Below are 12384 nucleotides of genomic sequence, written 5' to 3' on the forward strand. Positions count from 1 at the left end.
AAAAAACACACTTGCAAATCCACTTTGGGAAAATTGGAAAATATAGAAAAGTGGAGAGAAAAGGTAAAATTACCCATGGTTCTGCCATTAAATATATATACAGGTTAGGTTTCATTGGCTTGATTTGTTTCCTGTTTTTTTTTCTATGCATTTCAGTAGTTTCAATTGGGGGGGGGCATATTTATTACTACAGAACTTTATGAGAATTTACCCCATGTATGCTTCATGAAATTTTCCTATAATGAACTCTTCAAAAGATATTAAATGAATATCTTCATAAAATACTATCATCTTGTACCAGATTTTACTTCTTCATTCTACATTGATGCAGTAATGACTGTTTTATTATTGTTATAAATAATACTACAGTGAACATTTCTTTCACAAATTCATTTTTGTAACTCAAATGATCTCTTTATGACTGATTTTCAGAAGTGTATCATAGCTTATGAATCTTTTTAAGGCTCTTGAAAAGTATTGCCAAATTATTTTCCAGAGAGGTTGAATCTATTTATACTCTCAAATATAGCTTATGTAAGGACCTATTTTACAAAACACTCACTAGTATTATTATAATGGTTTTAATAATGATATAATGGGAAATTAATAAGTAATCAATATTCAAATTACTGCTTGCTAAATAGAGTTTAATGAATGTCTATTATTTTTAGTTAAATTATGTAAAGATTATTTAATTGTATGTTTATAAAAACTAGTGAGCCTACACATTTCTCTATAGTCAATAAAAACTATTCCAAGTTCAATGTTTGTAGAATATTTAATTTATTCAAGTATTGCACATGTGACCACACATAAAGTGGTCTATTTGATTTTATACCAGGCTCAATGATATCTGCAAGGACACAGGTAGACTGGACTATCCCATTCCAAGGAATCATCTAGTTATGTTTAGTTGTTACCTGTCACATTTAGATTGGTTCTAATCTACTAAAATAGAAACTACCAGGAAAAATGAGACAAGAATTAAACAAAAGGAAAAGATCTAGTTTTGTGGAGTTGAGAAGTCATTTTAGAAAACACCATGGTATATAACAGTGGAGGTTTTCAGAAATTAATTCTTTTCTGTACCCACCTATTAAGCTGAGTAACTTAATGCTGAAATACCAGCTCATTAAATTAAATGTAAATTCAAATAAATGATCATGAGAGTAATGACATGACAAATAGGGATCAACAAAGATTTTGAATATAGCACCACTAATTTGCAGAATGAAACAAATTATATTTTTCTGGGTAAGCAAGGAGAAACTCGACAAAGTTGTCTACAGCATTTAACTCATCCTTGTACCCTCAGGTTTCTGAGAATCCACACATAAAGGATGCAGCACTTCTCTTTAGATCAGAAACACCTCCCAAGCACAACCAACCATAAGCCCAACTGGAGGATTCAAGAACAGAAATGTTATTTGAAACTCAGTTATAAAGATCCCAAAGGCAAAGTCATTTAAAAAAAAAAAAAAATCAACAACCAAAATGTTTCCCAAGTGTCATCATATCTTTGTCTTCACAGTACATTTATTCTTCTCACCATATATCCCAATTTTCCTGTTTTCTGGAGATACTTGCTCCTGAGAGAAAGGAGGGAAGGAGAAGGTGAATGCACATTTGTTTTGCACAATGGGCTATAATATTCCCATCTTACACATGATTACTTTTTGTTTAGCCTAGCATCATTACTTTGCATATTAATTATCGCTTCCTATTTCTTATTACTTCACAGACTCCTTTTCATCTACAATGGAAGAAAATGTGGAGTTAACAATATATTTTTTTCAATTTAATCACTATTTGATGCTGAAGTTTGAAACCACATTTATCTTACTTTTTTTTAGCTTGTGGTTTGTGGATGTGAATACATCAAATATATTTCTCATAAAACTTGAACATATTATGAGAAAATAGCCAGTGTATGACTCTTCTCCCTTGTTATCTTCATCTGGAGTATTACTGATTCACAGGGCAGCGTGGGCCATGCAGCAGTTCCTAATTTTGTCAGAGAAGGCATTATGATTCAGGATTTGTACCTAATTATCTTCTGTTTTGAAGCAAATTCATTTCTAGGAGGTATGACCATATTGTTTGCCTCCAGGTGTGTGTGTCAGAACGTCAGGTTGCCTCAGCTTGATTTGTTTGTATGAAGTGAGAGCACTCTCTTCTTTATTTAAATGAATGACTCTTTGCAGCTTTGACTTTGGAAGTCATATCTCAGTTTTTCAATGACAGAATCAAAGTTTATGCAAAGTTTTTGTAGGAACTCAACCAGTAATGATACTTCACCTGATGACTAGCTATAGAGTAGTCAGGTAGTCACACATTGTTATAACTCTGCCACTTTTCAGTTTTGATACAAATGGGATGCACAATATCAAGCTATTATAATTATCATTGCAAAAACTTGGAAACTTACTTCCTGAGCAACTTATTTATTTCTGTTTATTCACTCCTGATTGTTAGCTTTTCATTTTCTTGAACTTCAACAATTGGGACCTTAAATGCACTTTGTCAGAAAAAGTAGGTAGGAAAATTGGGGCAGATTCAGTGCTGAACTAAAACATTTCCTTCTAAGAAATGTAGTAGCAAGATAACAGTGTGTTGGGGGATAGGTGGGGAGTGGGGCCAAAGGAGTGGTTAATTAGTTATATCTCTGCTACTAACCAGCTGTGTGACTATACAAATTACCTTTTTGGGTTCTTCTGACCACATTAGTACAAAAAGAAACTGAACTCATGTTTTCAAAATTTCACACTACTGTAAGATTTCAATATTCTACACTGTATCTTACTACAGTATCCTATTGACAATTTCCCACAATCCTTTACTTTTGCGTAGTCCTTTTAGGGTACAACAGTTATAAGCATTCAAAAATCTTACCTGTTTACTGATGTTGTAACTAAGGTTTTCAACTAATTGTTCCGGGAAAGATTTAAATGAAAAGGGCCGGTTTTAGCTCCTTTTTTTCTAAGATTGTCCAAAAGGTATCAGAGGTTTTTCCTGTTCATTTCCAGTTACCTGAACCCATTCATCTTTTAAAACCCTTGTTTAAAAAAGAAAGAAAGAAAGAAACTACAAATCCCATGAATCAAAGCTGGGGACACTTTCCCTCCTGCCCCTTGCGCCCACCTTGAACTCTGTCCGCTGAAAGTCAGGTTGAGGCATCCTGAAATATGCCTGAAAGAAACCACAGTTGTTTCGTCCAGGTTTTTATCTGTGCTCTCGCTGGGTTCCTTTAAATCGGTGCAGACAGTGAGGAAGGATCCGGAGCGACGCAGAGCTGGATAGGCGGGGGCGTGGGCATCACCTGTTCCGACAGGGGCATGCGCACTTCGAGGAGGCGGGGCGCGGAGGGAGGGGCGGACGGCGCCGGCTGGTACAGTTCAGATCTGTTTCTCCCCGGCTCTGAGGCGGCACCGGGGAGTTGTCTTCTGCAAAGGTTGCCTGGCGTTGTCCAACATGGAGGAGGTTGCGGGAATCACCTGCGAGCTGGACTAAACCCCGCCTGACGTTCCGGGAGCGCTGCCCGGTCCGGAGCCCAGGGACTCCGCCGCCTGCACACCTCGCGGCGGACCCGGCTCCGCTTGCTCCTCGGGCCGCCGGCTTCCCGACAGGGACGCAGTGCAAGGTGGAAGCGCGGCGGCCCCGAGCCTCCTGGAGCCATGGGCAATGAGGCGAGCCTGGAAGGGGAAGGGCTCCCCGAAGGGCTGGCGGCAGCAGCGGCAGCGGCCTCCGGAGGAGGGGCTGGCGGGGCGGGGAGCCCCTTGCACACGGTGATCCCGGCCGGCATGGAGGCGGATCTGAGCCAGCTGAGCGAAGAGGAGAGGAGACAGATCGCCGCTGTCATGTCAAGGGCGCAGGGGCTGCCCAAGGGAAGCGTCCCCCCTGCCGCTGCGGAGCCGCCTTCCATGCACAGGCACGCACAGCATGATGTATATGTCCGGGCATATATGTACAGCCTCCCGTGCACATATGTGCCAGCCTGTATGTGCCAGCACGGCAGTACATATATGTCGTCTCCGTTCATTTTATTCTCCCTAATGAAGTGGCGATAAAGAGATTATAAGGCTTTTGATGGCAGAATAAAAATGATGCATTGTAGAGTTTCTGGTGGGATAGTCAAAGGTTGCGTTCTTGGAACTGTGATTTTAGGTTGTGATTTTTGGCCTTTTGGTACCTTTTCCTTGTAGGTTGGCGTGGAGAGACGCCCTCCAGTGTTTTACTAATCTGGAAGTCTTCCATAAATACAAAACAGACGTGTTGGGAAATGGGTAGAGCTGGGTGTTTACCTGTCTCTGTTTAAACCTCCTCAGTCATTTTGGAGTCTTTCTATCTAAATGATTTCAAACTATTTCTATAAAAATACTATTAAGTCCCCTGGAGGTGTTTTATCCTTTTCACTCTGCCCCCAGAGGAAATCGGGAGCTGTTTAGGTAGAAGGTATAGAATGAATACACCTTTTATATTTTGATGAGGGGGGGAATTTTGTTGTGGCATTAAACAGATGGTTTGGTCACAGCAGAACAGGTGCTATACATATATTTCTGAATTAGCATATACTATTTTTTAAGTCACTGCCCTTTTATATACAAAAGTGTCTTACAGTTTGTAGAAGACCATGTCAATTTGTGTTATCTTAAAATTAGTTTATAATACATACTTTTAAAGACAAAGCAAATAAATGAAAACTTGTATGGGCAATTAAGAGCTAATCTGTAATATTAACATTGATTTCCTTCTCTAGCTCTCCATTTTTCTTCGTCGTAATAAATTAGTTGTTTCTAATTAGAGTACTAGGAGGGTATAATCATTGTGCCGGCCCTTCCTTTATTATTGTAAACAAACCCTTTAACTTTGCACCCTCCCTCAGAGCATAGTGTTCTGTCCATGGTCCTGAAACCATTTCTGCTTTATGATAACTGAAGGGAAACCTACAATTTTCATTTAAGGAATTTAAAATGTAAAAGAGCTGATATATAGGTGTAGATTCTTATACTCCATAAAATAAAATAAAATAAAAAAACCTTTTTAACTTAGGAACTATCAGGTAAGTTGTATGCATATAATTTTATCAAAAAATTACAATATTAAATTTAATATAGGAGAAATGTAAAATGTTTTATGAGTAGTGACATTGTTTATCACATAAAATCCAAAATACCTAAAATCTATCAGGTAAAAACCCTAGTTTCTGGACAGGAAACCACCCCTAATAGTTAAACTAGCTCCTTTGTATTGAATATATTTTTCTGTGTTTTTGGGCTATTTCTTTTGGTAAAAGAGCTTTAAGTAGTACAGCTTATGGTATATACTATTTGTGTCTACTAATGAAAACGTGACTTGGAAAGTATTTTGAATATCCATATATTAAATTTTCATAGAATAATAATGAAGTACAATACTTTTATATATGCCAGCTCTTCTGCAATATTTCCTAAAAGGCACAAGCAACAGGTTTTGTATGCTAGTTACAAATACCGAGAAAAGTGTGAGCTTTGATTTCTAAATTCCTAACTTTTCTTCTTTCAGAGAGTGGCTGAAAAACATTATTTCATCCTATGAAACTATGATGTTTTATGTTATTTGTATCAGATAACATACTTTTAAAGCTCTCTATTGATAATTTTGTTATGTAGAATTCTTACTAATAGGTAATCTGTGGCTTAAACAATTATTGATAAAAGCTTTATTCAAAATGTTTCTGGTTTTGGCAACCTGCTTGTATTTTACTGAAAGATTTCTTTAAAAGGCACAAAGTTTTTGGAAAGTTGTTATTTCCTCACCCTTTGGTGATAACCAAAGAAACACTTGGTTCGTCATTTAGGTATTTAGAAACACATAAATTTAAGTATGTATAAGAAAGTATATCCAAATAATTTGAAATTTTGAGAGATTAAGCACTGTGAGTTAGACATGATGGGATTTGATTTTTTTATTATTATTATTTTTTTATTTAGAAATAAGGGTTGAGAGCCCAAGAACCTAGATTCTTATTCTATTAATTTGAACTGACTCATGGTAAGTTATATATACTTCTCAGCCATATGTGCCTGAGTTTCTTTTCCTCTAAATAAGGCAAGGGATACTTCTTACCTATCTTGTAAAATCACTGTGAGGATCAATTAAAAATTGTTTGAATTTTAATATGAAGAAACAGTATAAATATAAAGAGTAGTAATATTAATGTTAGAAATGAATAGCACTGGTTGTACTGGCTACAGACAAGTTGTGTGTTGAAATATTCATTAATATGAGTTAATTGATGTATCCGTATTCTTTTACATACGGAGAAGTCAGTGCAATGTAGTGGAAATCCCCCTATCTAACCCCAGGAATCAGCACACAATAATTCTGTGACTAATTTTGTAACCTTGAATTAATCTCTACCCTCTTTAAGTCCTAGTATCCTCTGCAATATAAAAATGGATTCCTAAAGTTTGCTTATATTCCTAATATAAAATTTTATGTGACTCAGCGCTGTCAAGTTAACTGTCATTGCCTATTATGTTCTTTTAACAAAATAATTAACATTCCAACACTTTTACATTCTTATATGTGAATACTTATTTACCTCATTTGTAGCTGAACCATTTTCTCTGCTAATCTATGTTAATCTAGGGATGACAATAGTAAAAAGAAAAGGAGGTATGTGTAAAGCATGGGTAGTTAGTTACCAGCTAGAAGCTACAGGTTACAAATGAAATGCTCCTGAATTTTTGATTCATTGTAGACCCATGGAAATGCAATATTATTACTTCTTCTACTTAACTTTGTTTATAGCTACAGATATGTCATATGAAAAAGCTTTACTGAAAACACTTCTGATTAGTAGAAAATTGTATAAGAATTCTGACTGAATCAATTATTATCTTTAGCATTCCTTTAGGACTCCCCTACTGGCTAGGCACCTCCACAATTGTTTTTCTTCTCACAGCAGAAGGCCAAGTGTAGGTTCTAAAATGAATATGGAGTGTTTCCATTTATATCTCAGAAGGCCTATATATATAACAATTTGAAGTGAAAAGAATTCACAAAACAATCTAGAATGAAATAAAACCTGGCATGTTCATTCATTCATTCATTCACTCATTATTATTCACTCATCAAACATTAATGCTCATCTACTACCCTGTTTCCCCAAAAATAAGACCGGGTCTTATATTAATTTTTGCTCCAAAAGACGCCTTAGGGCTTATGTTCAGTGGGTATCATCCTGAAAAACCATGCCTGGGCTTATTTTCCAGTTAGGTCTTATTTTCGGGAAAACACGGTAGTTACCAGGTATTGGTTCCAGTGATGCAAACATGAGTGAAATACATTCTGTGTCTAGGAGTTCATACTCTAGTACAGAAGACACAGATTGCATTTCAGTCAATTTTCTTGTATAACAGAACAACAGTGATACCAAGCAAAAATTCACCAAAAGATCACAGTTTGCTAAGACATCTTTATATTTTCATTTGGTATTAAGTCTATATTTTTCTCTTAATAATTGTAATTATATTTCTCACTTCTAGAGCTCTGTGTTTTCTGATTACTTACATAATTATACCAAAAAAACTAAGTTTAAATTGTAGGGCAATCTTTAGAGGTATATAGATATTTTATCACTGGGGGATTCTATAATACAACTTACATTTGTAGGACGCGTAAGCATTTATTTCTGATATAAAAACCTTGCTTTAAATTTTGCTTTATATTGTTATCATAAATATTTGGAATTCACGAAGTTTGTTTTGTACAGATGTTGGATTAAGTGAAATAATATAACAAAACTGATGATTAATAGTATTTTCACGAGAGGACCATTTCGTTAAATTAAGAATGTATTTTTTGGTACTCCGTTTAAATATAGATTTCTAGGACTCTGTATAAGGGAGCCAATTCAATAAAATGCCTAAATAATTACATACAGGCTCGTCACTTCTGTCATGGAGACCCTAAGCATGTGCCCTTCAAGGGAGTGGTCACATTTATTAATTGAATGTGGAACATTTCTAGAATAACGTAAAGATCCAAACCATGGAGCTTTTTGAAAATAATCTATTTTAGGTTTATTTTAGTATGGCGCTACTGCCTTCATATGAAAGGTAGCACATAGGGAGGCTTATAGAGAAACATTCACAGTTATTTTTCTCCAGATGGAAAGATGTAGCAGCGCGTTTTAAAAGATATTTTAGAACTGCCGGATTGAATTACGGTGATGACTTTAGTTCCTTTTTTCAGTAAAGGCTTCAGAGACATAGTAACATGTAAAGTTTTTGTAACATCTTTTTTCCTGGAGGAAGTTGCCAGAACTAAGAATTCTATTGATTCATCTTTTATTAGAAAATTACTGTGCGGGTACATTTCCGTCTATATTTTCTTTCTGACCTTTGCTAGTTAGAAATAATACTTCTATGTTTCTACTATTCCTTACATCTTGAGCCATACACAAATTTCTGTGTCAGTAAGGGAATTTCAAAAACCTAATTGATACTATCAAATTATCTGCAATTTAAAATTTCTTCTGGTCCATTAGCTGGTAAATTTTGACAAAATAAATTAAAACACATCCAACTTTCCTGTGATCATCTCATATAAGTGCTACTTAATCAGTTTGTTTTTTGCTCCTTTTTTTCTTTTAATTAAAAAGAAATAAATCTTTTCCAAAATTAAAGAGCTACATAAATCAAACAAAATACTTATAATTTGATTTTTTTTCTACAATTCTAATGTGGCATGTTGTTATTAGTTCCAACTTTATAAGTAGAGAATGGCTTATTTAAAAAAAAAATCATGTACTTGATTTTTGGCTAAAAGTATATATAAGAAACAACTATTTTAATTATTTAATATAGTCATTTAAATTTGACCTTGTTTCCAAAACTTTTTAAAAAATCTGTAGTGCATATTTGTCTACAAATTAAATCTTGCAAATTAATTGTTACATTTTAAAATCAGTGTCAATGCATAATACCAATAATCTAACAATGGCATTATTAAATATTGTATTAGGTTGGTGCAAAAGTAATTGTGGTTTAAAAGGTTAAAAATAATTGCAAAAACCGCAATTACTTTTGCACCAACCTAGTAGAAAAGGAAAGTATTAATACTTTTCAGAACTGGCTTGTTGCTATTTGTATACTAGACTATATTGAGAATGCTTTAAGCATCTATTACCTTGCAAAGAGATCTGAGATTAAGAATTAGCTGTTGGAAAAAAAAAATTAAATGGAACTGTTTCTCAAAATGTCTAATCAAAGTAAGAATGCTCATTCTATAAAGTTTAATAAGGATAATATTTGATGAATATTACCTTTTTAGACAGAATAGGATAAAATTAAATAGATGATCATCTTTCTCAGTCCCTGGAAAGGCATCTTGTAACCTCCTTACTAGAAACTTCCCTGAAGTCACATTGTGTGCTTTATGTAACTAGTGTAAATTCTTGTAATCAAGTAAAAAGGAAACAAAATAACAAGACAGTTGCAGTGAACTCCCACATTTTAAAGTGAATATTTTTAATTCTTAGTGCTGCTAGTATTTGAGAGATTAATGTTCTTTGACCATAACTTTTGACCAACAAGGATACATCTTATGAACATGAATGTACTAGAACATCATGTTACATTAATTTATTGAGTTAATATATTAATTAGGTTTTAAGTGCCATATTCTAAAGTATAAATGTGAATTGTTTTTTATGAATACTTTTTAAATATTTTAATTTTTTCGTCACTCATAGTAGCAAGTATTGTTTTGGGGTTTCCCCCTCTTTTCTGCACCTTCTTGTTGAAAAATCCCTATCCTGGAACTATAAAGAAAGAAAGTAACAAAGACATTAAAAGTTTTATGATCACTTACAGAATGCTACAAAAATGGATTCTAGTTATATTTACACATTCAACATTTTCAGGGTAGAAGAAAGTTAAGCTTTTTAATATTATTCTGAGTTGGGATAATTTTCATTTCTTTTTGTTTCACTCTTCTAGGAAACAAGAGTTGGATAGTAGTCATCCTCCAAAGCAACCGGGAAAACCACCAGACCCTGGGCGCCCAGCTCAGCCTGGTCTCAGTAAAAGCAGAACTACAGACACTTTGAGGTCAGAGCAGAAATTGCCCGGAAGGAGTCCTTCCACTATTAGCTTGAAAGAATCTAAGTCCAGAACTGATTTTAAGGAAGAGCACAAGTCTAGTATGATGCCTGGCTTCCTCTCAGAGGTTAACCCCTTAAGTGCTGTCTCCTCTGTTGTAAATAAATTCAATCCTTTTGATTTGATATCAGATTCTGATGTATCCCAGGAAGAAACCGCCAAGAAACAAAAAGTAGCTCAGAAGGAACAAGGAAAACCTGAAGGAATCCCAAAACCTCCATCACAACAACAGTCACCCAAGGCATTTCTGAAGCAGCAAGGACCTGTGAGGGCCACACCTCAGCAAGACGATGCTCCCAAATCACTATCTTCTCAACAACCAGAAAACATTAAGTCACAAACTCCAGGGGCAGGAAAGCCCACTCAGGGGCTTACCCAGGCCCCTCAGACAGACCAGGCAAAATTGCCACTTCAAAGAGATGCAACCAGGCCTCAGACTAAACTGTCAGACACAGTAAAGGGAGAATCAATCAAACCCTCACTGCAAAGCCCATCCAAACCACCGACTCAGCAAGTAAGTCCTGGAAAACCTCCAGTCCAGCAGCCTGGACCTGAAAAACTTTCCACACCACAGCCTGGACCTGCAAAGCCCTCAGCTCAGCAACCAGGGCCAGTGAAGGCCCCAGCTGCACAGCCAGGGACTGCAAAGTTAGTTCAACAGCAGACAGCAAAGCCCCCAGCCCAGCCACCAGGGACAACAAAGGCTGCAGCTCAGCAGGCTGGGCCCAAGTCCCCAGCTCAGCCTCCAGGGCCAGCAAAGACTCCAGCACAGCAGGCTGGGCCACTGAAGTCTGTGACTCAGCAGCCTGGGCCAGGAAAGACTCCTGCTCAACAGCCTGGCCCAGCAAAGCCCCCTCCTCAGCAGCCTGGCCCAGCAAAGCCCCTGCCTCAGCAGCCTGGCCCAGCAAAGCCCTCAGCTCAGCAGCCTGGCCCAGCAAAGCCCTCAGCTCAACAGCCTGGCCCAGCAAAGCCCCCTCCTCAGCAGCCTGGCCCAGCAAAGCCCCCTCCTCAGCAGCCTGGCCCAGCAAAGCCCCCTCCTCAGCAGCCTGGCCCAGCAAAGCCCCCTCCTCAGCAGCCTGGCCCAGCAAAGCCCCCTCCTCAGCAGCCTGGCCCAGCAAAGCCCCCTCCTCAGCAGCCTGGCCCAGCAAAGCCCCCTCCTCAGCAGCCTGGCCCAGCAAAGCCCCCTCCTCAGCAGCCTGGCCCAGCAAAGCCCTCAGCTCAGCAGCCTGGCCCAGCAAAGCCCTCAGCTCAGCAGCCTGGCCCAGCAAAGCCCCCTCCTCAGCAGCCTGGCCCAGCAAAGCCCTCTCCTCAGCAGCCTGGCCCAGCAAAGCCCTCAGCTCAGCAGTCTACAAAACCAGTAAGCCAAACAGGAGCTGGGAAACCTCTGCAGCCACCAACTTCTCCATCTACAGCACAGACTCCAGTACAAGGCCTCCCTAAAACCATCTGTCCTCTTTGCAATATCACTGAACTTCTGCTGCATGTTCCAGAAAAGGCCAATTTTAGCACATGCACTGGGTGTCAAACCACTGTCTGTAGTCTCTGTGGTTTTAATCCCAACCCTCATTTAACCGAGGTGAGTGCGTTTTTATTCATTTTTTCCGTGCTCTTCAATTATGTTGTTGTCTTCTGCAAATGGTGCTGAGTGTATCTCTGATATCATAGGATGGTGGTGTTTTTCTCTGGTTCTTGCCTGCTTGCCCTCCTCTTTTCCTTCTTTGCCAGTTGTAAATTAGAATTTTAAAAAAAATTTTGTTCAATAATAAGCCCAGAATATTGCCACAGTTTCTGATAAATTTTGGTATATAAAGCAAATATCAATTGATTGAAAGATGCTGAGCATTTACTCATTGCACTCTGTGGAAGATCCACACTTTTTGTTATTTAGTATCCAGTGGTATTACTTTAACTTTTATATTCATGCTCCTACCTGTCAAAATTATGATACTGTCAATTGGGGTCATATTTGTGGTGGGAAAAACACAGACAATATTTTCAAATTCTAAATGCAATTTTAATATAAAGTTCAATACACATGTCAATGATTTTGATATCCCCTCTGAGGGCATGCTTCCCTCATTAGTTGATTCCCTCATTAATAATAGCATCAGTTCATAAAATGAAGAGGTCATTAGAGCAGGTTCAATGTTGATGGGCGTCTTCTCAGAAGGACCACAGTTGATATCTCCAAGTCTTTGGATAAGCCTTCCTGACATATGAAGTTATAAAATAGGGG

General features: G+C 37.5%; 1 protein-coding gene and 1 long non-coding RNA gene across 9 annotated transcripts in view; one reads left to right on the plus strand and one right to left on the minus strand.

The window, feature by feature from the left end:
• Window positions 1-768: 768 nt before the first annotated feature.
• Window positions 769-3226, minus strand: LOC148758359 (uncharacterized). Its single transcript, XR_016021079.1, has 2 exons — window positions 2893-3226; window positions 769-1589 (listed from the first exon to the last, which is right to left on the minus strand). It is a non-coding gene; the product is annotated as an uncharacterized LOC148758359 (long non-coding RNA).
• A 153-nt stretch (window positions 3227-3379) lies between these two features.
• Window positions 3380-12384, plus strand: part of PCLO (piccolo presynaptic cytomatrix protein) — a 378475-nt gene continuing 369470 nt past the window's right edge. For all 8 annotated transcript variants that reach the window (XM_088797783.1, XM_088797785.1, XM_088797786.1 and 5 more), the window contains exons 1-2: window positions 3380-3928; window positions 9987-11724. In XM_088797783.1, coding sequence (XP_088653909.1) covers window positions 3675-3928; window positions 9987-11724 — 1992 coding nt within the window. In that variant the 5' untranslated portion in view covers window positions 3380-3674. The remainder of the gene's footprint in view (window positions 3929-9986; window positions 11725-12384) is intronic.

The sequence above is a fragment of the Rhinolophus sinicus genome, chromosome 4 (genome assembly GCF_057876585.1).
Source record: "Rhinolophus sinicus isolate RSI-liver-muscle chromosome 4, RSI-T2T, whole genome shotgun sequence".
Lineage (NCBI taxonomy): Eukaryota > Metazoa > Chordata > Mammalia > Chiroptera > Rhinolophidae > Rhinolophus > Rhinolophus sinicus.